The 13529-nt window shown below is 40.6% G+C and overlaps 1 protein-coding gene across 1 annotated transcript; it reads right to left on the reverse strand.

The window, feature by feature from the left end:
• Positions 1-8492: 8492 nt before the first annotated feature.
• On the reverse strand, positions 8493-9212 carry LOC140184090 (uncharacterized). Its single transcript, XM_072234376.1, has one exon. It carries the CDS (start codon positions 9210-9212, stop codon positions 8493-8495), a length of 720 nt encoding a protein of 239 aa, XP_072090477.1.
• Between the last annotated feature and the right edge of the window lie 4317 nt (positions 9213-13529).

The raw sequence follows: 13529 nt of genomic DNA on the forward strand, positions 1-13529 counted from the left end.
AAATTAAAATAATTTGAATGATAAAGACGTTCAACTTGACAAGAAGACAACCAAAATATGTGATAAGGGAAGAAAAATAATAAGTGATACTAAGATGACAGAAACTAGAGAAATTGAATAGTAATCGGAACCCAAAAGAAATTTGGAAAGCTAAAACAAAGCTGAAAAAAATTTGTAGCAAAGGCTGATGTAATTGCAGAAAAAAGATGAATTTTTGTTTTTTTCTTTGCAGACGCTAACTTTAATATATAGAAATTGAAGTAACAGAATTTAAATAAGAAATTTCGTTTTTTTACAACTTTGAAGTAAATTTGCAAAAATTGACGACCTGTAATCGATACCAGATGATAAGGGGGTTATTGAGAATTTAGAGGGTTTAATATATTCGGAGCATTAAAGTCCCAATAGAAGGGTTGGAAGAGGGATAAGAAAAAGAATGATACAAAAACACACACCCCTAAAGATACAGCAAAAACATAAAAGGATAGATAAGGGTTTTTCTACTAAACCTCTAAGAAAGCTGTTCTTAGCAACCTAGGTCACCGGAAGGGATTTTCTTCTAGACCTTCAAAGAACATGTCCTTGACAACCTAGATCAGAGAGATGAAGTCACGCAGAATCATCTCAGGTTAGATTTTTCAATCTTCTTCATGCAACAAGCAAAGCAAATCACTCATCTTATTTAATCATATTAAAAAACGTGCATAAATAAATAAGAAAATTTTATTTATAAAAAATTGTGTAAATTATCTCAAAAAAGGTGTTTAAATAGGCTCCCTAACAAACTAACTAAAAGATAAAATAACTAATTTAAATCATATTTAATCTTCTAACAAACCTTAACAACAAAGCAATCTAAAATATAGCTTTTAATAAGTTCGAAAATTAATAATAAACTTGTGTTTTTCATTGAACTTGAAAAATACGGTTGAGCTTCCTTCTGTACTTATTTAGTCCAATGGGCTTTATGAGTTGTCGCAATTTTAGTACCCCTATTTTTGAGACGAACTCTTGGTCTCCTTGATGTCAAAGACCCGCATACTATGATTCTTCTAGTATTCAAATCCTTGAATATGACAAGATTATCATTTTATTTCTTGTCTCTAAAATAACAAAAATCTCCTCTATCACACTCCCTTGGAACTGACATTACCATGCAGTTTGATTTAATTAAGTTTATGGAAGAGGACAATGAAACTTTAAATAGACAACAAAAAAGATGGTGTACACGGATAAGGCTTCAATCTGAACAATGAGTCATAGTTTGGAGATGACTTATCAGATTCTCTAGCACGTGAAGCATGTAGATTTATGACGAGGTCATGATGTTTGAAGAAAAATTTGATCTACACAAAGAACTAATAATTGATAATATAATAGACTTCTTGATCTATGATTCTAAGACTTGGGTTGATTCTTTTAATTTTGATGGTTTCAATAGTATTAGATTATGCTTAATTGAACTTCGTTTTAATTTTATAAATTCATCATCCACGTTGACTTATTTTTTACTTTTAAATTTATATCTGAATGCAAACTTCCAAAAATATAATTTAGTGAAAATATAATTTAGTGAATTTATGAACATGATTAAAATATAATTTTAAATATTTTAATTTGTTTTTTCTACCATACAACAAATACAAAATTAGTGTCACAATTCAAGTCATAGTGATTCAAACAAATTTTTTAAAATAAGTTTTTAGTATATATATATTGATTCGTCCGAACACTGGGTAGGCCGAGCTTAAGCGCTTCCGAGTAAGTCGTCAACTGAGAGGAAGAGCTTTACGTCGGCCAAGATCAAATACCGCGGCGGGAATACCTGCAAAAGATACTCCGACGCTCAAGTTAGTGATAATCTCCAGAGAGAGAAGAAGAGAATAATTAAGTGAGAGTGTATAAGTGAATATGAAAACTGGTAGTGGAACCTGATTTTAGCCGAGACTATTAGTCCGGCTTTATAGGGATTGTTTTACCATTTTCATATGGATAAGTCCTAGTTTATAGGTTGGTTATGATATTTTGTTTAGGTGCTATAAACCAGCTGAGCACGTTTCTTATTTTCAATTGGGTGATGCTGCTTCGGTCCTGCTCACATGCCGAGCTTTTCGAACGGCTGATACGGGACCGAGCTTTATGATGTACGTGCCGAGCTTATTGTGCAACCGAGGATAAGGGTGACGTATCATAGTCCCCAAGCTTGCCTTGGTGTGGACAGGACTAAGGCGAGCTTTCGGACCGAGAATATCGCAATCCTCGGTTGCCGAGTTTTGTTTGTCGCATATGGCCCTTGTAGCCCCCAAGCTCGGCTTGGTTCTGTATGGGAAAACAGAGCGTTGTGAGTGGCTTCATTCTTCGCGCCAGTGAAATGATTGATGTGAAAACTGCCCCGCTTCTCTAGGCACCCCTGTCCATTGGTTTCTGTAGTGGCTTTAATGCTTCCCTCTTTTTTGTCAATCTGAAGTAAATGCATAGGGCTTAGTAACCGTTTCTTTTGTGGGGCTTTATGTTCATTTGCGTTTTTCTTTTTCCAACTGTTGTGTCCTGGGATAGGGATTTTTCTTCTTGTCTGAAAAAATGAGCAAGCAAGGTCAGTTTTGATTCCTTCCTTCTCTCATCTTCTTTTACTTGCTTTTTCCTTTCCTTGCCCTTGATGGAGAACTGTAATGTGGGTAGTGCATATGATTGGGTTGACATTAGGGTGAGAGAGCGTCAGTCTCAGTTTGATGATGAAGAGTCTGTGAGGTTGTTGGGGTCGAGTGTTTGGGTTAGGTCTGGTAGTGATATCAAGATTGAGTTGTTACCTTGTGGGAAGGACGATCGTGTCTGTGATCGGTTAGATGACTGGTCTTACTTTTATATGTATAGTTGTCTTTTCACAGAGCTAGGGGTAAGGCTTCCTTTTACCGATTTTGAATGTGGTGTTTTATACTGGTTGAACTGCGCCCCAACTCAATTGCATCCTAACTCATGGGGTTTCGTTCGAGCTTTTGAAATTTTGATGGAGCTTTTAGAGTGTCCGCCGTCTCTTAGATTGTTTTTCTCCTTGTTTCAAGCGAAAGGGGTGAATAGGGGTTTGTGGGTGAACCTTAGTAGCTATCCTCGTCGGGCGGTATTCGGTTTGTACAAGTCTTCATTTAAGGATTTTAAGTCAATGTTTGTTAAGGTTAGGAGTGTTCCCGAGGATTTTCCCTTCTACTTGAATGAATATCTGGTTGAGAGGTTTTCCCTGTTCTGGTGTGCCGAGCCTTACCAGGCCTTAGATGTAGATGATAGGTTACCGGATGATGATATTGTTATGGATTTTTTGTTTAAGTCTCTGGGTCCAAAGGGTTTGTTGTCAGTTGCTGAGATGTTAAAATGGGATACCGATAAGCAGGCTGTTTATGATCATATAGGTAATTGTGTTTTGTTTTGTTTGTTTTGTGTTTCTCCTTTCCTTTTCTCTTTCTGACTTGGTTGTTTGCAATTTTGCAGCTGAAAAAGCTCATGCGATTACTACTGCAGGGTTGAAGTCATACTTCAACCAACGTAAGAAAAGTGAGAAGGAAGTTTCGTCTAATGTGGGGAAGGGGCCTGCTGCTATGGTAGTCCAGTATGGTCTTGGGCCGAAATCTAAACGAAAGAGAGGTCAGGCTAAAGGTAGCCTTGCCGAGGTACTAGATGGTAAGGGAGAGTCATCGCTAATACTGCAAGTGGTTGAATCTGCTTATGAACCGCAAAAGAGGCTTCATGGATATGATGAGAACGAGCATGGCAGATCTTTATGGGCAAAGCTCTATCCTTTTAGCGTTACGGTTGACAAGCTTTGCTGCTTTCCGAATGATATGAAGATGATTGATGAGGTGGGCCGTGCTGGCGTTAGTCGATTTCTTCAGGTATGACTTAACTATGTGTGCTTGCTAAGTATTCCTTCATAGTGTTGTTTGTTTACTGAGTTGCTTTTCTTCTAGGTTATTGGTGCTCGGATGGTTGCCATTGGTCGGTCCAGGAGCTTGCCTTAGAGCGGGAGGAAAAAGAGGCTATGCGTGTTGAAGAGTTATCTGGAATTATCCAGAAAAAAGATGAGAAAATTGTTGAGCTGTCTTCCTCCATTGAGAAGAGAGAGCTTGAATTAGCTGAGGAGCAGAAACTGCACGAGGCTTCTTCGGAAAAATTGAAGAACATGGAGTCCGAGAATGATCAGTTGTCTGCTCGAATCAAAGAGTTAGAGGGTGGAGTCTATGAGGCTTTTGTTCAAGGTTTCGAGCGTGTTGTTTCTCAGGTTAAGGTGCTTTTTCCAGATGCTGATTCTTCGAAACTTGATGTTATGAAGGTGGTTGCGAATGGTGAGCTCGTGGATGATGAGGTTGCTATTGGTAGTGGTAGCGAGGGATCGAGTATTGGTGATAAGGTGGATTAGGTTTTATCCTTTGTTCTGTTTATTTTGTATATGGTGTAGCGGGACTGCAACTTGTGGTTGTTTTGTTTTTATTGAATCGTTTCCTAGTATGGTAGTTATATTTTGGGTTCCGAGTATATAGCTCGGTTTGAGAATGACTTTTGTTGTTGAATGAAATTTGATATTTTGATAAGTTATAATGGTGTGTTGTTATTGAAAAGACGATTGTATGTGAGTATTGAAGGTGGCGAGAGCCATTTTCTGTTTAAGTGAATTTGAGAGTAGATGTTCTAACGTAGTATTTGTGCTTTTGAATGGAAGCGCTTTGAGATATGTTCGAGTAACTCGATGATAATGTTTGTTTGTTTTTCACCGAGTAGTATGCTCGGCATGCGCATGTTGACTTCCGAGTATGAAGCTCGGATTGACTTTGAATGTGTACTGTGATAACTTGTTTAGATAGAAATTGTTTTGGTTTATAAGGTACATTGGTGAATTGTCAATAAGTAGAGTTGAGGCTCTAGTGTATGGCTTGTGTTTGAATGAGCTTTTAAGATTTCACCAGAATAATTTGGTGATTGCTCGTGTTTGTTTGTATTTGTCCGAGTATTATGCTCGGAGTGCGTACGTTGGTTTCCGAGTATGAAGCTCGGATTAGTTTTGAATTTTCATGTATGGTAACGGCCAATGTAAAAAATGTCTTGATACAAGGTACATTGGCGTGATGATTTGTGGCGTCCGGCCTCGTTAAAACCCTCTCCGAGTAAAACCCATGTATTTTGGGAGAAAACCTTCGGAGGGGAAAAAGAGTACCAATATTCGCAAATTACAGACTACATCATGACTGATATTTCCTTAGGGAGGAGATGTTCCATGTTCCTGGAAGTTGATCTCCTTGAAGGGTTTCGAGCTTGTAAGCCCCCTTTCCGAGATTTTGGAGAACTCGGAAAGGCCCTTTCCAGTTTGCCGCCAATTTGCCATGTGCCGGAGGTTTCCGGGCTTCTTTTGTGCGTCTGAGTACGAGGTCTTCATTGTTGAAAGACCTGTGAACTACTTTTCTGTTGTGTCTTTGCTCTAGGTATTGTTTTCTGGCTCGTTGCTTTATGGCGGAAATGTCTCTTTCTTCTTCTACAAGGTCCAACTCGGCTGTCCGAGCTTGTAGGTTATTCGATTGATCATAGAACTCGGTCCTTAGTGTTGGGACGCTGACCTCTACTGGGATAAGTGCTTATGCGCCATATACTAGTTTGAAATGAGTCTCTCCTGTGGCAGATTGAATGCTGGTATTGTAACTCTACAGAATTTCTGGAATAAGGTCGACCCATTCTCCCTTAGCGTCGCCGAGCTTTTTCTTTAACCCCTGCAAGATGATTCTGTTAGCTGATTCAACTTGTCCGTTAGTTTGTGGGTGCTCTACTGAGCTGAAATGGTGTTTGATATTAAAGTTTGTTAGAAAGGCGGCGAGCTTATGATCTGTAAATTGTCTCCCGTTATCTGAGATTATCTCTCTTGGGATACCGTATCTGCATATGATATTTTTCCATAAAAAAGATCGCACTTTTTCTGCCGTTATGTGTGCTAGTGGTTGTGCCTCTATCCACTTAGAGAAATAATCTATTGAAACTAAAAGGAACTTTACCTGGCCTGGCGCTTTCGGGAAAGGTCCGAGGATATCTAATCCCTACCTATCGAAAGGCTAGCTTACCTCTATGGTATGGAGTTCTTCGGCTGGGGTCTCCAAGAGGGTGGCGTGCTTTTGACAATTATCACATGCCTTGACTTTGGAGATGCAGTCCCGTTTTATCGTCGGCCAATAATATCTTGTTCGCAGGATTTTTGCTGCTAAAGCTCGGCCACCGATATGGTTGCCGCAGACTCCTTCATGTGTTTCGGCCATGACATCCTCGGCCTCCTCCCAGCTGATGCATTCAAGGAGTGGTCGGGAGTGTCCTCGTCTGTACAAAGTGTTTCCTAGCACTGTATAGAAGCTTGCTCTTCTTCGAAACAGTGGTAAGTTCGGCTCGTCATTTGGCATAGTGCCTGTGTTGATGTAATCGAGAAAAGGTGGTCGCCAATCTGGGACCTGTGTGATACTCAGAATTGTATCCTGCTCAAAACTTGGTTTGTCAAGTGTTAGCTGGGACAGTGCCGATGTGTTTTCGGCTTGCCGAGTTGTGGCTAACTTAGATAACACATCGGCCCTGGTGTTTTGTTCTCGGTTTACATGAATAATATCAAATTCTTTAAATTTTGAAATTAGATCCTTTGTTATGAGCCAATATTTCTCTAACAAAAGATCTTTTACTGGAATTCGCCCTTTACTTGATGTACCACTAACGAAAAGTCGCAGTAGGCTGTTATTCGAGGTATTTGCAGTTGTAGGGCGAGCTTTAGTCCAGCGAGTAGGGGCTCATATTCTGCTTGATTGTTGCTTGTATTAAAGCGGAATTGTAGTGACTACTCAGCCACCACCTTGTCTCCTTCCCTTAGTAGAATTCCTGCTCCACTGCCCTCTTTGTTTGACGCTCCATCAACGTGCATGCTCCAACTGACCTTTGTATATTGTGTATCGTTAGTCATTTCCGATATAAAGTCGGCTAGCACCTGTGACTTCAGTGTCTTCCTTGGTTCGTATTGAATATCGAACTCAGAGAGCTCGATCGCCCATTTTATTAGTCTGTCGGCGAGCTCGGGTCTGGTTAGTATCTGCCTTAGCGGTTGGTCTGTTCGTACTATGATTGTGTGGCTTTGGAAGTAGTGCCGCAGTCTTCTTGCCGTAGTGACTAGTGCCAGTGCCAATTGTTCTACCTTCGGGTACCTTATTTCTGTTGGTTGTAGCACCCTACTGATGAAGTATACTGGATTTTACTTTCTTCCTGCTTCTGTTACTAATACCGAGCTTATAGCATGGTTAGATACTGATAGGTATAAATACAGTGGCTTACCTGTCTCTGGTCTTCGGAGGATTGGCGGGGATGTCAGGTGTTGTTTAAGTTCGGTAAAAGAATTCTCACATTCGTCCGTCCAGGTGAACTTCTTGCCTTTGGAGAATGTCTGAAAGAAATGATAAGATCGGTTTGCCACTGCAGGTAGGAAACGTGATAGAGCAGCTATTCGTCCTGCAAGTTGCTGGACCTCCTTCACCGTTTTTGGGCTTGTCATGTTCAGTACGACTTTGCATTTTTCTGGGTTGGCCTCGATGCCTTGAGATGTTAACATGAATCCAAGGAATTTCCCTCCTTGTACTCCGAACGCACATTTGTCTGGATTGAGTCTCATGTTATATGCTCGGAGTTGTTTGAAGATTTCTACTAAGTCGTCACAGTGTGACCCTTGTATAGGTGTTTTTGCTACCATATCGTCTACATAGACCTCCATATTGCGGCCTATCTGCTGTTGGAATACTTTGTCCATTAGCCTTTGATATGTCACACCTGCATTCTTTAAGCCAAAGGGCATTACCTTGTAACAAAAGTTCCCATGTTCCGTTATAAAAGCTGTTTTGCTTTGGTCTTCTGGGTGCATTAAAATCTGGTTATAGCCAGAGTATGCATCCATAAAACTCAAAGCTTTGAAACCAGAGGCGTTATCAACTAATTTATCAATGCAAGGTAATGGATATGCATCTTTACGACAAGCTTTATTTAAGTTTGTAAAGTCGACGCACATGCGCCATTTACCTGAGCTCTTCCTTACCATTACCACGTTGGACAACCATGTGGTGAAACGAATTTCTCGGATGAAACCTGCGTTGAGGAGCTTTTTGGTTTCTTCTAGTGCTGCTTGTTTTTTTCTCCTCTCCGAGGTTCCTTTTCTTCTGTGCTACTGGTCGGACTGTTCTGTCAATTCCTAGCTTGTGGCAGATTACTTCTGGGCATATTCCGGGCATATCATCTGGTGTCCACGCAAAGAGATCGGCGTTCTTGCGCAGTATCTGTATGAGTTTTGCTCGGCCTTCCCCTTCTAATGCTTCTCCGATGTATGTGCATTGATTGTCATCTGTCGTTAGTGTTATTCGTTGGAGGTTGTCCATTGGGCGAGGTCTTTCGCCGAGGTCTTCTCTTGGGTCAAGATCGGCTAGCACGGTGGTGTCAGCCGAGCTATGTATCTATTGGACCTGGGGCCGAGTTATCTCTCTCGCCTGGTCTTGCTTTAGACAAGCATTGTAGCACTGCCGAGCTTCCTGATGGTCGGCGTGAACTGTAGCTATCTTGTTTTCCTGCACTGGAAACTTAACACACAGATGTAATATGGACACCACCGCTTTGAATATATTCAAGGCGGGTCTCCCGAGTATAATATTATAAGGGCTATAACAGTATACTATTAGGTATTGAATATCAATGGACTTTGACATAGGGATTTCTCCCATTGTGGTCTTCAGCCATATATGTCCCATGATGGGAACTCTCTCTCCGGAGAACCCAATCAGCTCTCCCGAGGAGGGTTGTATTACTTTTTCTGATAATTTCATTTTTGTAAATGTAGAATAAAATAAAACATCAGCACTACTACCTGGGTCCAGTAATGTTTTCCTTACCAACAGGTCTCTGACCTGGATAGTAATTACCATCGGGTCGTCGAGGTTAGGGCTTGCCGATCTGAAGTCTGCTTGGTTGAAGGATATGGTGACGCCTGGGTCTTTGTCCTTCTTTGGCTGTATGGTTCCTTCGATTGCTAGCATCGTCCTGTAGCTTCGCTTCCTGGCCGAGCTTGTTTCTCCTCCGCCTGTGAATCCCCCCGATATGTGGCTAATGACTCCCCTTGGTGGATCGGGGGTCGTCTTCTCTTTTTTGTTATCATTGGCTGTTGCTTGCTTGTGCTCCATCTTGTCCGAGTTTCCTCCTTTGCCTCTCCGGTTCTCGATATATTTGTCCAAGAGCCCTTGGCGTGCCAGCCTTTCCAGAGGGTCCTTCGCGACTATGCAGTCGTCCGTGGTGTGTCCGAACTTCCGATGGAAGGCACAATGCTTTGTCCTATCCGCGAACCTTTGATCCTGGTAGTTTCCTGCTCGAGCTGGTGGCCTTATGATTTTGGCGTTGAGGATTTCTCTGATGATGTTTTCCCTTCTGGTATTGAATCTGGTGTATGTGTTGTATTTTGACGTGGGCTTGGAAGGTTTCTTAGTGTCTCGGCTGCCTGGCGATCTGAAAGTTTTTTCTTCATCCCTTCAATGTGGTTGTTTGTCCAATTTTTGGGCTTCTCGGAGTTCCTCGATCTCCATTTGACCTGCCGCCCTTTCTCGGAATTCCTCTAGCATTTTTGGCTTTGTTATGGCAATGGTCTCCCGGAATTTGCCAGGCCTGAGGCCGGCCTTGAGGGCGTGCAGGTGGACGGCCGGGTCTAAGTCCTGGATCTCCATAGTGGCGTCAGCGAATCTGGTCATGTAGTCCTTCAGGCTTTCGTGCTGACCTTGCTTAATAGTGCCGACGTAGTTTGAGCCATGTACGTAGATTCTTGAAGCGGCAAAGTAATCAATGAATGACATGGCAAGATCTTCGAAGGAGGAAATTGAACCTTCAGGAAGTTTAGAGAACCAGAGTAATGCAGCACCGTCGAGGTAGGTAGGGAATGCTCGGCAGAGAACGGGCTCATTCTTAGGGCCGTTGAAAAACATCATCGATTGGAACTTCTTTACGTGGGCTCGGGGGTCGCCGAACCCCTTGTACGGCTCCAGTGCGGTGGGTAGAGTAAAGTTTTTTGGCATCTGGTAATTTGTGATCTCTTCGGAGAAGAGGTTGTCAAGGGTGAGCTTCTCCTTTGGCGGGACGATGTTTAAAGGGTCTGCAGCACCTTGAGCCGAGCTTTTGGAGCTTTCTCCATTGTTCTGTGTAGACAGCTCAGCTATTCTTCGTACTTCTGCCTGAAACTCGGCGATTCGAGCCAGGAGGTCATCCTGTGAGAGTTGTGGACTTTTCTTGTCAGCCATGTTCGAGGATCGGGAATCCTGCAAAATAGAGTAGAAGACTAAATGAAGGAAAAAGTGGGGTTAGATGTACTCCGGCCCCATGGTGGGCGCCAAGTGATTCGTCCGAACACTGGGTAGGCCGAGCTTAAGCGCTTCCGAGTAAGTCGTCAACTGAGAGAAAGAGCTTTACGTCGGCCAAGATCAAACACCGCGGCGGGAATACCTGCAAAAGATACTCCGACGCTCAAGTTAGTGATAATCTCGAGAGAGAGAGAGAAGAAGAGAATAATTAAGTGAGAGTGTATAAGTGAATATGAAAACTGGTAGTGGAACCTGATTTTAGCCGAGACTATTAGTCCGGTTTTATAGGGATTGTTTTACCGTTTTCATGTGGATAAGTCCTAGTTTATAGGTTGGTTATGATATTCTGTTTAGGTGCTATAAACCAGCTGAGCACGTTTCTTATTTTCAATTGGGTGATGCTGCTTCGGTCCTGCTCACGTGCCGAGCTTTTCGGACGGCTGATATGGGACCGAGCTTTATGATGTACGTGCCGAGCTTATGTGCAACCGAAAATAAGGGTAACGTATCATATATATATATATATATATATATATATAACTTAAACTAAATACGTGCAAACTCAATTTAAGTACTAATAAAGTAGAAACAACATATAAATATGCATGTAACAAGAGTTATGAAATTTTATAACCGCTGCTAAATAGAAATAGATATGATAGCACACTCTTTTACCACACGGACTGCCGCAATATTTTCAGTTTTATAGTGGTTAGAGTCAAACCACCACAAATACCAATATAATTGCAGTCAAAATCACCGCAATAACCACTGCCTCGGTCAGCGGTTTCGGTTGGCCGCCGAAAAAATAAACGCTACTCTCTGTTGGATATTTTGTAGGGACAAAACTATCAAATGAGAAAATAAGGAATGGTTCGTTTTCATTATGCAAAAATTTATTAATAACTAGCTCTTTTATATTTATATTCAATTTAGATAATTCAACTAGTCCAAAAAAAATCTAGAAGATCGAAATACAAAATTACTTTAGAATACTAGAAGTGTGTAGATCTAAATATATATGTGAAGCCAATAATAAACACAGCTACAAGCCTACAATGCATGTCTAACCTTCCAATAAACGGTATCATATGAATTGATGAATTGAATTATTGTGCATATGCATATAAATTAAATATGCGTGCCGTGTTCATCTAATCTAAATTGATAACATAATGTACCTTGGCTAGCTTGTACGTATTTTATTTCATGCAGGAGGACTACATGCAACATGCCTCACTTTTTTTTTTTGCCTCACTTAAAATATCAAATAACAATATTGCATGAGTTTGCATAAGGCCAACTTCATATGATATAACTGCAAACCTCATTCTAAAAACAGTATTATGCTTGTCACATGATCTAGTCATTTTTTTATTGGTAATATTTTTGGGGCTCAAGATACATAGTTACATCCTTTTAGCTTTTATAAGCCCAGAAGCCCAATAACTCATTCTCAAGTTGCCTTTAAACGATCTATTTATTGGTAAGGGCCTATCAGGCCCAAAAGAACAAACATAGCTACACCATGGTCTTTGCTTCATCAAAGCTCCAGGGACGTAGCCTTGCCGAAGTTACAGAAGGAGTGGCAAATGGCAAGTCTGCCTCGCCCCATAAAGCCTGTCTTACCCGTCTTAAAACATGAGTTAGCATGGGGCACCCTCCGATCTTGCGTATTCCATCCGGCAATGCTTGCGAGTTAAGCGGCGCGCTTTACTTTTGCAGCCTCTTAAAAAAGTTTTTTTTTTTGTATTGGGCGGGTTGTTCCAGGGCCCTGCCCAAGTGCCCATGACAAAAAAAAAAGTTTTCTAAGTTAAGAGAAAAACGTGAAAGGATGAGATCTATTTTTAGTTATTGTTTTTGATATAGATGTAGGTGGACCAACTTTTTCTGTTTACGGTATTTTGGGTTAGAAGATGAAGTTGGGCAATGGTGTCATAGTGTGGGAATAATTCGTTTGTGTCTAGATGTTGCTTCGTATATATCGAAGGTTTGTGGTCTTGACAAGGCCCCAGTTTATTTGATTTATGAGTAACCCACATTTGAGTTGGAAGTATGATTGAAATTAAGTTGGGAATAAAAACCTCTAAAATATTGTGTGTGAGTGTATAGTGTGAATAAATTTTTTCTTTTAATTAATTACTAAAATATATGTTAAAATATAATAATAAAATATAAAATATATATTAAAAATAAATTAAATAATATTTATATTTATTTTAAGGGTGTTGTCTAGGGTTAATTGCTTTGCTAGGATTTTTTTTAAGACAGAGTTTCTATGTCATCTAGGTCAATGTTTGGCTTTTGTCAATTTTTTTGTTACATACTCAAACTTCTTTTTTCCTTTTTTTTCTTTCTTTTCTTCAACCTCTTCTCTGCATGGTTGAAACACACGTCAGAATGCAGCACTCTGAACAGAACAGCGATGAAGAACATGAAAATTTGATCTAGCTGGATGAGGAGTCAACTCTTGTATCAATAGCTTGGTGAGTAAAATCTTTGCAGAAAAGTCGTTTTTTATTGGTACCATGGATGGTGCATTACGGGCAATATGGAGACGTCCAAAATGATTTAGAGTGGTGAAAATTGGAAAGAATCAATTCCAATTTTTTTTTATAGAGAATGAGATGCATTGAGAATAGAAAGGAGTTCTCCTTAACTCTTTAAAGACTATGCATTACATATTCGGAGATGAAAAGAGGGTGTACGAGTGGAGGATCAATTAATTACTCGAAATCCTAGTATGGATTCAATTATGTGGTTTGCCTGAAAATTTTAAAATTCTGGGAGTGGCTCGAAAATTAGGTGGAGGGATAGGGAAGGTGCTGGATGTCGGTCTCTTTGATGTCAAAGGAAGAGAGGCACGCATTATAAAAGCGAGGGTGAAAATTGAGGAGAGTGAGCTGATCAAAGACACTCTCATGGTTGCTGGCCCAGACAAAATCCTGCTTTCAGTAGTATTACGCTACGAGAGGCTTGGAATGGTCTGTCCCTATTGTGCTAGAATAGGACATGACTATAAAGTCTGCCTACTTTTTATAGTTTTTTCGCAGGAGAATAGATTAAAGGAGGATAAGGTGAGAGATTGGATTAAAGTGAACCAAATTGAAATTCGGGTGGAGATTAAAGAAGATCATAAGAACAACGGCGATAGCA

Source organism: Arachis hypogaea, chromosome 4 (assembly GCF_003086295.3).
Source record: "Arachis hypogaea cultivar Tifrunner chromosome 4, arahy.Tifrunner.gnm2.J5K5, whole genome shotgun sequence".
Lineage (NCBI taxonomy): Eukaryota > Viridiplantae > Streptophyta > Magnoliopsida > Fabales > Fabaceae > Arachis > Arachis hypogaea.